Consider the following 14,120-nt stretch of genomic DNA (forward strand, 5'->3'; position numbering starts at 1 on the left):
CTGTACTTCATCACTTTTTCCCTTTTTTTTTTTTCTCAAGTTTTTGACACCTTGGTAGGCGACTGATGGTACTTGGATGTTGCCATATCATAAAAGTGGTACAATGGGTGAAAAGGTTGAAAAGCCCTGGACTAAATCATAGTAGAATTTTGTCCCTTAAAGTCAAAGTCCCTTGCATCTGCTAACCTGAAATTTTACAGTAGTGCCAGGCCAGTCATTTGTGGAAGTCATTATTTCATGCGAAAGAAGGATGAATTAAGGAGTCACATTAACATGGTTTATACTGTAGGTAGCCAATATCTGTTTTTTTCCTTAAAAAGACTCACACCTAGACTTAAAGTAGTGTAAGGACTCTCCTTCTACGGTATCTTCTTCTTACAATGATCACCTGACCATAGCATTGTAAAAATACTGAAGCACGGAAAGAAGGGCTATAAAAGTTTTTTAAAAGAAAGAAAAAAAGAAGGGGAAAAATTCTCACCACCAAAGTCAAGCAACATCTCCTTTTATCCCACTTCTGTTAGCTCTCTGCTTCTATATCCCCTTCCCAAAAAAAGGGTACAGTAATTTTAAAGCGGGGGGGGGGATATTTGGCATGGCACTAGCTTTTAATGTGACAGATGGGAGCAATGATTAAATACATGATTGGAAAGTAATCATATTACTTATATTTAATTACGTGTAAGTGACATCTAATTTAGCTTTTGTTCTGGCACCACTCGGTATTTTTTTCTGGAATGCAGCCCCTGGCTGACCATGTCTATCAGCCCGGAAAATATTGTGTATCCTTTCTGGAAGAATCTGTTGGGTTTCCCCTCCCTCCTCCTCCACTTGCTTATTCTTACTGGTATTATGCTCCATGAAAGGGGGAGAGTTTTATTTTGTTTTAGTTCGGGGCCACAAGTCTCTTTTAGCACCTCTAATGTCACAGTTCTGTGGGCATTGTTGAAGATCTATTTTTTTAAAAAAAAATATATTTTCTTTCAAACTAATCCTGCCTGCAGCACCATATGTCGACATGCTTCCGGAGTTCTGTTCGAGCATTTAAAAATCCCTAGCAATTTTCCTTCTGAATGTTCACTTAGAAGCCCAGCTAATGTACTGTTCCTTCTTTTTTGTCCACTCCCCTCTTTTGAGTTCTCCAAGGTCAATTCCCTGAAAGAGGAGGAATGATAGTAACAGGTGACAGATGGCTAAGGTTACTTGGTTTTCTGAACCTCATTTCATTTGCAGCTGGGAATCATGAAAGCTTGGTTGTGAGCCCACTTAAAGTCCATTAACTTTAAAGAAATTTTTGTTAGGTTCAGACTAGGGTTCCCTTTTTAGACTGGGGAAAGTTTGCATTTTGAGCTGCTCCTTCGTGAATACATATCCTGTCCCACACATTCAGAGTGTATTGACAGAAAAATAATGCATGTATACAGATGGAAAATATAGATTACTTCCAGTGGGAGGATTCAAATATGTGAACAACGGGTTCTCTGTGTGAATGCCGCTTCCAGAAGTCCATTCTGGACCTGGGCAACAAAACATTAGCTACCGGTTCTGCTGAACTGGTGCAAACTGGCTGAATCCCACCATTGATTACTTACAAGAGTTAAATGACATATATGTCAGTATAATTAGTGCCTAAAGTAAAAACTAGCAGATACATTTTGGTTGGTCAGGTACTTGTTTACCACATAGACTTTCTTAAATAGACCCCAGCAGCTTCCCATCTTGGAAAAATAGACATATTGGATCAAGGTAACTATTTTCTTACTAACAGCTTTAAAACTGAATACCATGGACTTCTAATCAGTCATGATTCAAAGCAATCTCAGAAACATTAATAGAGACAATGTTGGCTTGTCAACCGCAAAAACCTCTAGTCAAGTTTCTGCAGGGTGCTCTGATTTCATGAGCTTGATTGAACATTAGATACAAAAATGTTACCTCTGTGTTGTCCAGAAAGCAGGCCACATTCTCTTTCAGATCAATTATAGCTGATGCCAATGACTGAAACTTTTCTTCCAGTTTATCAAACTCTTTATCTTCTGTCTAAAAATCAAAGAAAAGAAGTTACATTTTGTCAGAAGACAATTTACAGGTAGTAAAAGATCAGTACTGAGCAATGATACAAAAGAAAATAGAATGCCACCAGTGAATATGGATTTCTTCTGTGAATGTCAATCACACTGTTCGGAGAATTTCCCTGGGTTCCTTTCTTCTAAGCCGGGAAAAGAGAGCATTAGCAACCTCCCTGGGGAAGCGAAAGCATCCCTAGAATCAAGACATGGAGGCTGGCTGCTTGAAAAGGAGGTCTCTATCTTTATTGTTCCCAAAATAATACAAGGTTTACTTTTGGAGCAATTAGCCACAGACTGACCTATCAGCAGTGGTGGGATTCAACCGGTTTGCACCAGTTCAGCAGAACCGGTAGCTAAATTTTGTTGAGTTCAGAGAATCGGCTGAATGCACACTGCTTCCGGAAGTCCAGTCTAGGCCTCGGAGGCCTGGAGGAGGCCTCCCAGTGCATGGATACCACTTCCGGAAGTCTGTTCTAGGCCTTGGAAGCCACAAGGAGGCCTCCCCGGCATAGAACAGCCCACCGGAAGTGCATGGATGCCACTTCCAGAAGTCCATTCTAGGTCTCGGAGGCCCAGGCCTGCATCCAATAAGAGAACCAGTTGTTCAGGTATTTGCATCTCACCACTGCCCATCAGTAAGATCTTCATATCATTTTGAACCCTTTGTGAAAGACATGCAAGTGAGATATATGGTGTTATGACCGAAGTAGGAAACACAAATGTGACACATGGCTTTTATGGTTAGAGAAAATACTTTGCTTGTTATCTCCCTATCAGAAAAGTTCCTGACCAGTCACATGGTGTAAAGAACATGGGCATAGATGTTAAAATTCCCATGCCTTTTAAATGTTGATTGATTTCAAGCTGCCTATCAGCTTTCTATTGAATTTAAGGAATCATTGTATTTTATGAATGGAGACAGGGTTTCTCTGACTCCAGATCAAAAGGTTGTTAAAAGGAAGGGAGGGGAGGGGAGAGATCAGAGGCTTTTTAATTTCTATCAATAATTATACATTTATGTTGCAAATGAATAGGTGAGTATGGTATGCAAAGCAAATATTTGCCATCTCTGGAGTTCCTGGAAATTATATTATTTCTGATAAATGCACACTCTGGATCAACAGGAAGGTCTAATGCAAGCATATACTGTACTCTTATTGGATCTTGGAAGAGGCAAGAGACAAATCACTGGAAAATTGCTATGCAAAGAGAAAAGACAGGATTGAAGGAAATTTATTTCAGTACGAAAAGCTGATTTCACTAAATTTGCTTCATTTCTTGAATTTTTTTTTCAGGTTCATTTCACTACCCTGAGGCAGTTAAGTTGAGAGTTAAGGAATATTACTCCAATAGATATTTCCACACAGGCTTCCCAATGCCATCAGAGATAAGCTAATTTTAAGCAGGGTCATAATACTTTATCTTCTACAAACAGGAACTAGTGCTAAGCCCAATGTCTCAATTAGGGATGTAATGAGGAGTGGAAAATGCTCGGCATGCTTACAGCACTACATAAATTACTACTCCTATCATTACATGTGAAAGAATCATCCTCAGCCAGGTCACAAGCAGAAGCTGTTATGTGATCTCCTCCCAAAATATGTCATGATCCACAAATAAAGCACATGAACTCTTAAAGACTGCAGTATGATAGCCCTGAAGCAGCCTGAGGGCATCTTGAGGGCATTGGGGTGAATTCAGTTGAGTGGAATGGAAACCATGGATGAGACAGAGGGTTTTCATTTCCTAGAATACTCAGTCTTTATAACTATTCTGTTTATAAAACTCTCTCCGTTCTTCTTTAGCATTCCAGATCAGTGCAGAGCATTCAGTACCAGGACATAGGGCAAAATGACATATACTTACTTTGGTCACAATTCCAGCTTCATGCATGAAGAGGCGGCTCAACCGTGCAGTCTTCTTGGCAATGGAGTGGGTATTGATGCGGGCCAGACGTTCTCGCAGAGTCAGATACCCAGCCTTATTATATTTATCTGCTGTTCTCAGTCCAAAAGAGGAGAAAGTGAGAAATGTAACGGAACAAGTTATATAAGGCAGGAGGAAAATTTTCTGGCAATTTAATGAAGTAGATGTAAGAACAAGAATAACTTGGGAAAATTTAACTTTGATACACTTGGATACACTCATTAACAACAAACTAAAAAAAGCAATCAAATATAGGCTGAAGAGGCTGCCTTGTAGCCACTGACTCTTCAGCTAAAAAAAGAGTATATAACAGATTTTCCTTCCCTAAGAATCCCCAAATTTAGTGAACCATAGCTTGGTTATTTTCTTGCAGACTTTTCATTACCCAGTTAAGTAACATCATCTGTGCTAGACTGATGCTGGCATTGATGGGGTTACCTAGTCAGATAATGAAATGTCTGCAAGAAAACAACCAAGGTCAGAGAGCATCAAGGGCCCCCAAGGTTAACCCTGAGCTACAAATATTCTCTTCTATCAGAACTATCACTTCTATCACTTTTGGGACAGCACCCTGGTTGAGAACTATGGGAACTGTTGTCCAACACATCTACTGTACTGGGAAGGCTCTGCTATAATTATGCAAACAATTCTGACAAGACAAACCTACAGATTGCTACATTATGACCTTATATCACACAGGTCTTCAAACTCTGCCCTCTTATGTCTCATGGACTTCAACTCCCGGAACTCCTCAGCCAGGCATGCTGGCTGAGGAATTCTGGGAGTTGAAGTCCATGAATCATAATAGGGCCGAGTTTGAAGACCCCTGTTATATCATCTTGCAAGCTGATCTGTTTCCTGTTCAGTTTTAGTTCAGCTTTGAAGCTAAGCTCATTAATGGCTGGTTCCAATTCACTAATGCATATTCCTGAGGCCTGACGGGTCAACTCTCCCCAAGCAGAATTATGCCTTCAAATGTATCTTTTCTTTCCAAAGCGACTTCTCCATTGTTTGCATGTTTGGAAGTGCAGCAGAAAACATCTGTATATGAATAATGTTGATCATTGTGCTTTAGAGCCAGAGCTATAAGTGAGTTGTAGCTGATTAATTTCCTACATTGCAAATGCTGACTCAGGAAACCACTTGCTGTGCCAAGGTGGAAATGATGTTAGAATCACATTTTTAAAAGTGCTTTCCCTTTGTTTTTGTTTGCCATTATTAAACTTTCAATATCCCTAGGTAAACTCAAGGAAAATAGATCACAAAGTCCTGCAAAAATACACCAAACATTCCACATACTGTAGTCTGATTCACTTGACCCACTCCAGATATATCGCTTGGCAATTTTCAGAGAAATTATCGTAGGGGGATTGAGTGCTATTGGAAGTTGAAGGTTCCTGGCATTCTGCAGTAGACGTAGCCAGAAAGATCTATCTCCCTTACCTATTTCCTTCCGCCTTTTATATTCATTGATATTGGCATTGACATCTGTCATAGTGGAGGCTGCAGCCTGCAGGGCTCCATAGCCACTGTCAGTATCCGAAGTGTTTTCTACAATCTTCTGCAACAACAGTGGATATTTTGTGATTCGTTGCACTGGCATCACCAGGAAGAAGCTCAGGTTTGAAGCACCAATGTGAGGCCTGACCAAGAAATGCATAATGGATATCAATCGGAGCATGTTGGGTCCCCTCAAGCAAACAGTGCCATCTATTGGCACCCAGAAAGCATACTTTCTCTATCATGGAGCTTATTCTCTGGAAAAAGATCCCTCCCGCTCCCTGCCTAGAGATCCAATGTTGCAGGAAGCTTTCAAAATCTGGCTTTTCTCCCAGATTATGGAGCCCTATAGGGGATATTTCTGTTAGAGGCAGCGGGTTTGTGTAGATGCAGGGATTTTCTTACTGGTTTTCCTCGTTTCCTTTCTTGTTTTTTAATTTTATGTAAGCCACCCAGAGTTGTTTTACAATGGGTGTCCACTAAAGCTCCTAAATTAATAAATATCAGGATGTAAAGCGGCTTTAAAATGTTCCAGCCTTCCCAAATGGGAAGCTGAACATTTCATATGTATTTAACAGGGAGGCAGGATTTGCATTTTACATCTGCATACAGTTATTTGATTTGCATCTCATTTTTTTTGTCCAACTCAAGATAATGTACATAATAATTCTTTCCCCCACTACGATAAGGTAGACTGGGGTGAGAAAATGTGCCCAACACAGTCATTCGATTGGCTCCCTTGCCTAAAAAGAAGACTAGAAATCCCATCTCCCAGTTTCTAGTCCAATATTCTTTCCACTATGTCAGGGGTAGGCAACCTTGGTTTTTTTATGACTCGTGGACTTCAACTCCCAGAAGTCCTGAGCCAGCATGGCTGGCTCAGGAATTCTGGGAGTTGAAGTCCACGAGTCATAAAAGAGCCAAGGTTGCCTACCCCTGCACTATGTCAAACTGATTGTTTTTTTATTTGAGCCCACAAAAAAAGCCCCAAAACAAAACAAAATCCGTGAACCGAATACAATAGCCATCCTCCTTTCATAACATTCCAAAGTATCTGCTATATCCACCTAATAATCCACCTCCAATTGTTATGCTTGATTTCCAATAAAGCTAAGGTATTTAATCTTTAAAACCCAATGGTTCACTATGACCATGTCATTGCCTGGAACACGGGCAATTCGCCACCATGTTTGACGATTACACATTTGCCATGATTAACAACACAGGCCTGATGGAAGGATTCTGCTCTGTTAAGTTTGAAGGGTTTTTCCTACAGCTGGGCTCTAGTCAGTAGTAGTGGAGGAAAGGTTGTTGTTATCCTAGGGTGTTGCTACATTAGCCAGGAGACCATTGCAAAATAGTAGTTTGGCTGCCAATTTACCAGCTCTGTTGTAAGACAGGCTCGCACACTTCCCAAGGTGCTTCACAGGAAGTAAGTTGGCTTTGCACTGAAAATAAAGACAAGCAGCTCTTCCAATAGCATCATCCAAGGCTCCCTCCCTTTCCTGGGGCCACTTTGTAAATGGGCGCCACAACTCACTCCCCCCACCCGCTGAGTGGTAACTATTTATCTACTTGCTTAGAACATGCTTTCAAACTGTTAGGTAGACAGAAGCTGAGGCAAGAGATAGGAGCTCACCCCGCCCTGCAGTGCTAGGACTTGAGCCATTGGAACGGAGACCATTTTCGGCATTATTAAGCAACTGAGCCACCATGCTTCTGGTATTCTGTGATACCCTCCGTCTGGACATAATGATTCAGTGTCACCACAAAACTGTCTTCAATAGCTTTTGGGGAATGGCTTATAAAATTCAGTAGCTTTGTTTTGCTCACAGAGCATTAATAGATGCCATTTTTTGCATCGTACCTTCCATGAAAAATAATATCCACTAAAGAAGAAAATATGGTGCAGTTTGCACAATGCCTTTTTATTAGTAGCCCAACAAGCATGTTAATCCCTTTAAAGACTCATTTGGCCCAATGGCCATCTTATCTGATGACATGGAATTTGGTGAAGGACAAGAATAAGTTTTGAATCTTTCCATAAATTCATGGAGCATCACAATTGCAGGAAATTAATACAATCCAATAGTAACCCAGTGGTTTCTGTTTGCAGATCAACTTCTTCCTCTGCTTTTAAACATGATTCATACTTAGCAAAAAAACCCCTCTATGTTCAAAATCAGATACAATTGGCATTAGCTGACTTGCTTCACACCCTACTGATTTGTGTGGACCATGGCAGATTTACACCCTCTGGTTTGGATGTGTGCTGTGATTCATTTGGGGGAAAAAAGAGCTGTCATCTCTCACAGCTATGCTCCCTTATTCAAGTATTTGTTTCAGCAAGCTGAAGGGATGAAGTGACCCAAAGGGCACAGATGCTTCCTACCAGTGACTGATGTCATTGCCTCATTAAACCCAGGGCTGTATTTCTTGAAAAGTAAAAAGGTTAACATACTAAAAAAAATATGGGTTGTATGATTGCCACCATCATAAAGTATACTTACACAGTAATAGTCAAGGTTTCCATAATTTCTTTTTGCAATCTTGGCTCCTTACTATAAATATCCAACAGTAAAAGAGCTTGGTCATAGTCTCCACAATAAATTTTATAGACATTCTCCATTTCTGCTTTGAGTTCTTGAAATAAAGTGCCTGTCACAATAAAATTGTAAAACAGTCAAAATGAAGATTCCCAAGACATGTATTGTATGTTGAAAAGCATCAATGCATCAAATTGTTCTTAGGTCTTATTAATTAGCCTCATTTCCGTGCAAGTATGAGTATATGTATATATGCAGTTATATGTAAGTATATAAATACAGGAATAACTTTCAGGCTGATAAATAGTGTATACATTTGAAGTACAGTGGTACCTCAGTATTCATTGTTAACTGGTTCTGGGGGGCCTGATGAGAAGCTAAAATGATTAGCACCAAACACATTTTTCCCATAAAGAATAACATAGTGAATCACAATGCAGCCGGTACTGACAAGGTCTAGCTTGTGCATTGAGTACCAAACAAACAATGAATACTGGGGCAAAATTTTCACATCAACATGTATTAAGTACCAAATCTGATGAGTTTCAAAGCCGTAAGTATCAAGGTACCACTGTATAGCTGGCTAATTATGAAATTAAGAAGCTATCACTTCGCTATCACCCCCAGGTCCTTGAACATGCCACAGCTCTCAAGGATATTAGCTCACATTTCAAAAGTGACAATTGAATACAGCAGGCAGAATTTCCAAAGAATGGGATTGCAGTATTGAATCCAGCTTTTAAGACATTAGGCAATCTGACACTGCCTCATAGCGGTTGTATTAAAGTTATCGAAGTATTACTGTTGTTAGAATAGAATGTATGCTATTGCTTTAATAATAACAGTATTTAAAAACTATGTGGTAGATACATCATTGTGGATACTACCTACTGATATGAAAAAGTTGTTCCTGCCCCTGGTTCACAGAAGCTTCAAGTCCTTTCAACAAACATTTGGAAACCTGCAGGACATCATCTATATTAGAGAACAATCCTTCCAGGTCAATTTCAGGCAGCTGAAATAGAGTAGTACAATGTTTCAGTTTCTTCTCTCAGCCAGCATATGCTCCTCTTCTTCAAGACAAAGGTAGTTACTACCTTTTAACCATGATATTTCTGTCCCAACATTGCTTCTAAAACTGTAACCATTAAACGTCTGTAGGCTGCATATTCTGAGAAATCCCTTTGTATTTTTGTAAGCAGCTGTATCACGCTGCTTTATTGGTCTGCGGACTCTTCAGGTGCAGAGGTTGAGAGCACACTGTTGAAGAATGAATCTACAGAATGCAAGAGCTGTGTCAAGAGTGAAAATCTGGCAGCCACAGGCCTCTGTGATTTTATCTTGCTGTTAGAGTGAGGGGGGAGGGGGGGAGAGAGAGAGAGAGAGAGAATGCTTTCGAATGGGCATGTTAGAGAAACGAAACCTCTCCAGTTTTGGGGAAGTTTGCTGAGAGAGGCTGTCTGGAAACCATCATGGACATTCTAGCCAGTGTGAAGAAATAGCAGACGATTGTCATAACAAAGAGAATTTGTTTACATGAGCTATGTGGACATCTGGGGGTGGGGCGGGGTATTGGCTGGGAATGTCATTCTTATATGCTATGGTTTGATGCCTTGGGATTTTAGAGTTAGTTTTCCTTCGCCTATATCACACCATGTATTCAATAAACAGTAAGCTTTTTTAGAAATGAAAGTAACCTTGGAGCTGGAGGTTGAGAAGCTGTACAGCCAGAAGGAACTTTCTCACAAGAGGATCCAGTGGTCATTTCAAGCCATACCTCCTAAACAGACATGTGTTCACCTCCTTTCCTTGATAAAGAATACATTAACATCTAATATATTCTCTTTCTCTTGCTTTAAACATAATTCCCATAGTATCTCCAGTTGAAGAATTTTCTCCCTATACTTTCTTTCTTACTATTCATTTAATGGCTTAGTCTACTTTAAGGTCTCAATTTTGGGACAAGCCACTGATGCTTAGCTTCCTTAATAACTTAAGATATTGCTATTTATACAATACAGGGTTTCCTGTTGTAGATACAATTTTCTTTTATCATAACTCAAATGCTGATGATTACAGATGATCTCTCTTATTCTCACCTGTTTTTTCTGGAGGTGATCACGGATAACAAAAATGCAGAGCTGAAGGTTGTGCACATAGTTAGCCTCTGTAGTGATGAGCTCATCAATGGCCATTTGGTGATTCAGCTCTGGTTTGTCAGAAGATGCCAAAGTTTCATAAATATGTTCATAGATATGTTCCTCATCCTCTGAAGTCACCTTGGATGCAAGTTCTTCATAGCTGTCATTTGCCATGTTAGGAGCTACAAAGGCAGAATGAGAAGTTTCAATCATTGCTCATATGAGCAATAGTCAGACCAATTTTTAGGCTATAATTTAACAGGAATTCTTCCTTTTGTTTACTATTACATTTTGAAAATATAAATAGAAAGCTAACGTATGCTGGCAACAGCTTCTCAATTGTAAATATTATTTATCGTTCACAGCAAGAATTCTATTGGCTAGTACTTACACTCAGTTGATAGTAAACCACTTTGTAAGAAGGAATAAACACATATGTTCAGAACTAGTTAATTAGGTGTAATAAATTATTACACCAAAATAATACAAACTTTTAGCTACATCAGTTCCCACTGAATCTAAGTTCTTCACTGATCAGTAGATTCCCAATTTTTGTTAAACACTTCAACATTTTGTTATAGCTACCCACTGTATCTGGGTGGTAACCTATAATTTGAAAAAAAAACTTAATTGTTCTTAAATAGCTATTATGAAACCTGAATTTAATTCTAAACAACTGTTTGGGATTCCCCCTATTTATTAACATGGGGTGGGGCAAGAAGAGTAATATAGATATGAAACTATCATATCTTTCTTCAATAGATTCCTGGTTAAAAAGAAGAGCCTCTGCTTGGCAGAGTTTTGACCATGTTGTCATGCAGAATGAGATAACCCTCCTCCAGGAGATCCTTGCATTAATAAAGCTGTTCTCATGATCTGCCTGACACTTTCGCCCACATTGAATTCATCATTGCACCAATGAGAAGGGATCCCAGAGAACGGATACTGTTGAACAAAAATATGATTTGATGAGAAAAGATCAAGCCACTCATTGTGACTTTCCTTCATGACCCCAGCTTCATTCAAAGAGAAGTCCTTTCACATGATCGATGTGAAAGAGGCTTTTAAATTTTGAGGAGAGTTCATTGACACTTCCTGCCATGACATCATACATAATTCTACACAGTGGGTAACATCATCCACATAAAAGTTAAGCCTGGAATTAAAAGTGATGAAACTGCCTATTAAAAAAATGGAAAAGCTGACCATTGTTGGGGGCAGGTAACATGTTGCTAAAGCACCTTGAGCCATGCAAATCACAATCCGTGACCTTGGATGAAAACATCGTTTTAAAATCAATACAGAGGAAAAGATATTGCTGCTTGCCTGGAACAGTGAGATAACCTTTCAAACTATTTTAACCGATGGATTTTTTAAAAAATCTCAGCAATATTCAATTGAATGGTGAAATGTTTTATTTTCAGGGTATAATTACAAACAGTACTTATCATTTTATACAGCATTATCAAATTATCACTACTTAAAAAAATGTAGCTGTTAATTTACTTAAGTACAGTTAAATCAAAAAGGTGAGGTAAACTATCCAATAATTTATGCACAGGCTAGCCAAACAGAAGTGGTCATTTGCTTGACACAACTGTCATAACATGACTGTAAAACTTAACAAATTCAGTTCTTTGTACTTTCATCATCTAAAGTTATATTCTAACCCTTAATTTATTATTTATTACTGCATCAATGAGCGACAGAAATTCTCATCCCAATTGCCATCATAATCCAAAGACTTCCTATAGTATACCTACATTTTTTAAAAAAATAAAAATAAAAATAACTAATAGAAAAGGTTGCAATACAAAATAAATTAATAATTAAAAACATAAGAATATCTCAACAATCATGAATAAAAAATTTAAAATGCTAATTATGTAATGTTTGTTTGTTTTAAATGCTATCAATTTAAGGGGCTAAATAATAGAAAATCTTGGATCCTTGTCTAACTATACAGACCTTCATTGCATAAGAAATTAAAAAAAATGGGGGGGGGGAGCCATAGATCAGTTTCTTTTTATGAGTAAAAAACCCCACAAAGTTTTGACTCACTTTCAGGACTGATTTATGATGCCATTTATTTTCATGGACACGAATCTACTTTGTCAAATAAATGCATGACTTGTTATTGTCAGATGACAAGCATAGAAGGTAGAAGAAGTGATATACGTTCACTTATATAGAGTCTTTGCAGCAAGGTTGGATGCAGAATACTTTTTTACATTAATATCTATCAAGAAGTAAAACACAAGATTCCTCCATGCCCCTCTCTGCTGGCCCTCAGATTGCTCTCTCTCCCACTTCAGTTTCAAGGCAGGTAGGCATATTGCCAAAACACTGAGCTGTGGTTATCCTTTTTTTTTTAATGGAACATCTCAAGGCTTTATCTCTGATTTCCCAAAGTGTGGTTTGCAACCCAGTAGTTGTTCCACATAGTTAAGCCCAGGCTATTTGAAGGACTGCCTCTGCCCTATTGCATCTACCCAGTCCACCAGGATGGGAAGACAGGTTATTTTATGGGGCCCCATTGATTATGGATTGCCATCTGGCTGGACCATGAAAAAGGGCCTTCTTGGTGGTGGCCCCTTCTCTGTGGAACACCATTACTCCTGAGGTACAGCTGGCTCTAGATTGCTGCTTTTTTGAAAGGCCCTATAAATAAGGCTTTGTTAGCAGGTCTGGGACCACGAATAGAAACAGAGCCAATCAGGTTAATTTGACTGTTGCTGCCATGAGATGGGAGGGCGGGGGAGAGAGGGAGGTTTTTATGGGTTTTTTATATGATGGATTTTTAAATAATAAGCCACCTAGAGTCACATATATGTGAGTAATCACTCTTTTGAATGTCTGTGGAGATTCTCATCCAGGTCATACTTATCCCAAAGGTGTTTTTTCATGAGGCAACTGGACTTTCTTGTTAATAATAATAACAACAACAACAATAACAACAACAACAATAAAGTTGGAAGGAACCTCAGAGGTCATCTAGTCCAACCTACTGCTCAGGCAGGAAACCCTATACAATTTCAGACAAATGGCTGTCCAGTCTCTTCTTAAAAACTTCCAGTGTTGGAGCATTCACAACTTCTGGAGGCAGGTTGTTTTCTTTGAAGACCTTTTGTTTCTCATCCAAGAAGCTTCTTCAGCTCTGGAAGAAGCCTCTTGGAAAAAATACCAGTGGGACACTCTTTTACTGGGGATCAGGTTGGAGGACAAAGGAGAAAATCTGAGCACTGGTGATTGGATTTAAAAAAAAACTATGCTTATGGAAAATCCAATCCGCCATTTTGGGTGTGGCAGAAATACAAAAATATAGATCATTTCACAGATAGGAAAAGTTGTGGATGTGAAAATTAAAAAAAATTAAATACTTTCATTTTAACCTTGAATGCAGTATGTGATTGTAAAATTGTAATTGTATGTGAGAATGACTTTGGGAGACAGGAAGAAGAGCTGCAGCCTAGACGACAGTCAGATAAGAGGCAGTTGAGTCTGCAGAAGGAACTTGGATGTGGCAAACATTTGAGAAGGGACCATCCTTAGTTTTATGGACCGTAAAGTTGAAGTTGGAAGAGATGCACCTACTTCTTCTGAGTGTGCGTCTTAGCTGAGTTGCCTTGAAAGGCTAATAAACGTTACCAGAAATACAATTAATAGAGGAGGCTAGTACAAGTGAAAAAATGAGATAAACATTTCTTGGAATCACACGTATTTTAGCACTTAGCAATAGCTATAGCGCTTAGACCTATGTATAGCTTCACAGTGCTTTATAGCTCTCTCTGAGCAGTTTACAGAGTCAGCATATGGCCCCCAACAATCTGGGTCCTCATTTTATTGACCTCGGAAGGATAAAAGGCTGAGTCAATCTTGAGCCGGTGAGAATCGAACTGCCAAACTGCTGGCAGTTGCCAGTCAGCAGAAGTAACCTG

The 14,120-nt window shown here is 39.1% G+C and overlaps 1 protein-coding gene across 2 annotated transcripts in view; it reads right to left on the reverse strand.

Annotated features, from left to right (window-relative positions):
• Positions 1 to 14,120, reverse strand: part of ARHGEF37 (Rho guanine nucleotide exchange factor 37) — a 63,837-nt gene that overhangs the window by 21,234 nt on the left and 28,483 nt on the right. For both annotated transcript variants that reach the window (XM_081318598.1, XM_081318597.1), the window contains exons 3-8: positions 10,141 to 10,364; positions 8,933 to 9,056; positions 8,006 to 8,153; positions 5,439 to 5,638; positions 3,936 to 4,066; positions 1,936 to 2,040 (exon numbers count right to left, since the gene is read on the reverse strand). In XM_081318598.1, the coding sequence (XP_081174724.1) occupies positions 1,936 to 2,040; positions 3,936 to 4,066; positions 5,439 to 5,638; positions 8,006 to 8,153; positions 8,933 to 9,056; positions 10,141 to 10,364 (932 nt within the window). The remainder of the gene's footprint in view (positions 1 to 1,935; positions 2,041 to 3,935; positions 4,067 to 5,438; positions 5,639 to 8,005; positions 8,154 to 8,932; positions 9,057 to 10,140; positions 10,365 to 14,120) is intronic.

Source organism: Vipera berus (assembly GCF_964194415.1).
Source record: "Vipera berus genome assembly, chromosome: 2".
Classification (NCBI taxonomy): Eukaryota; Metazoa; Chordata; class Lepidosauria; order Squamata; family Viperidae; genus Vipera; species Vipera berus.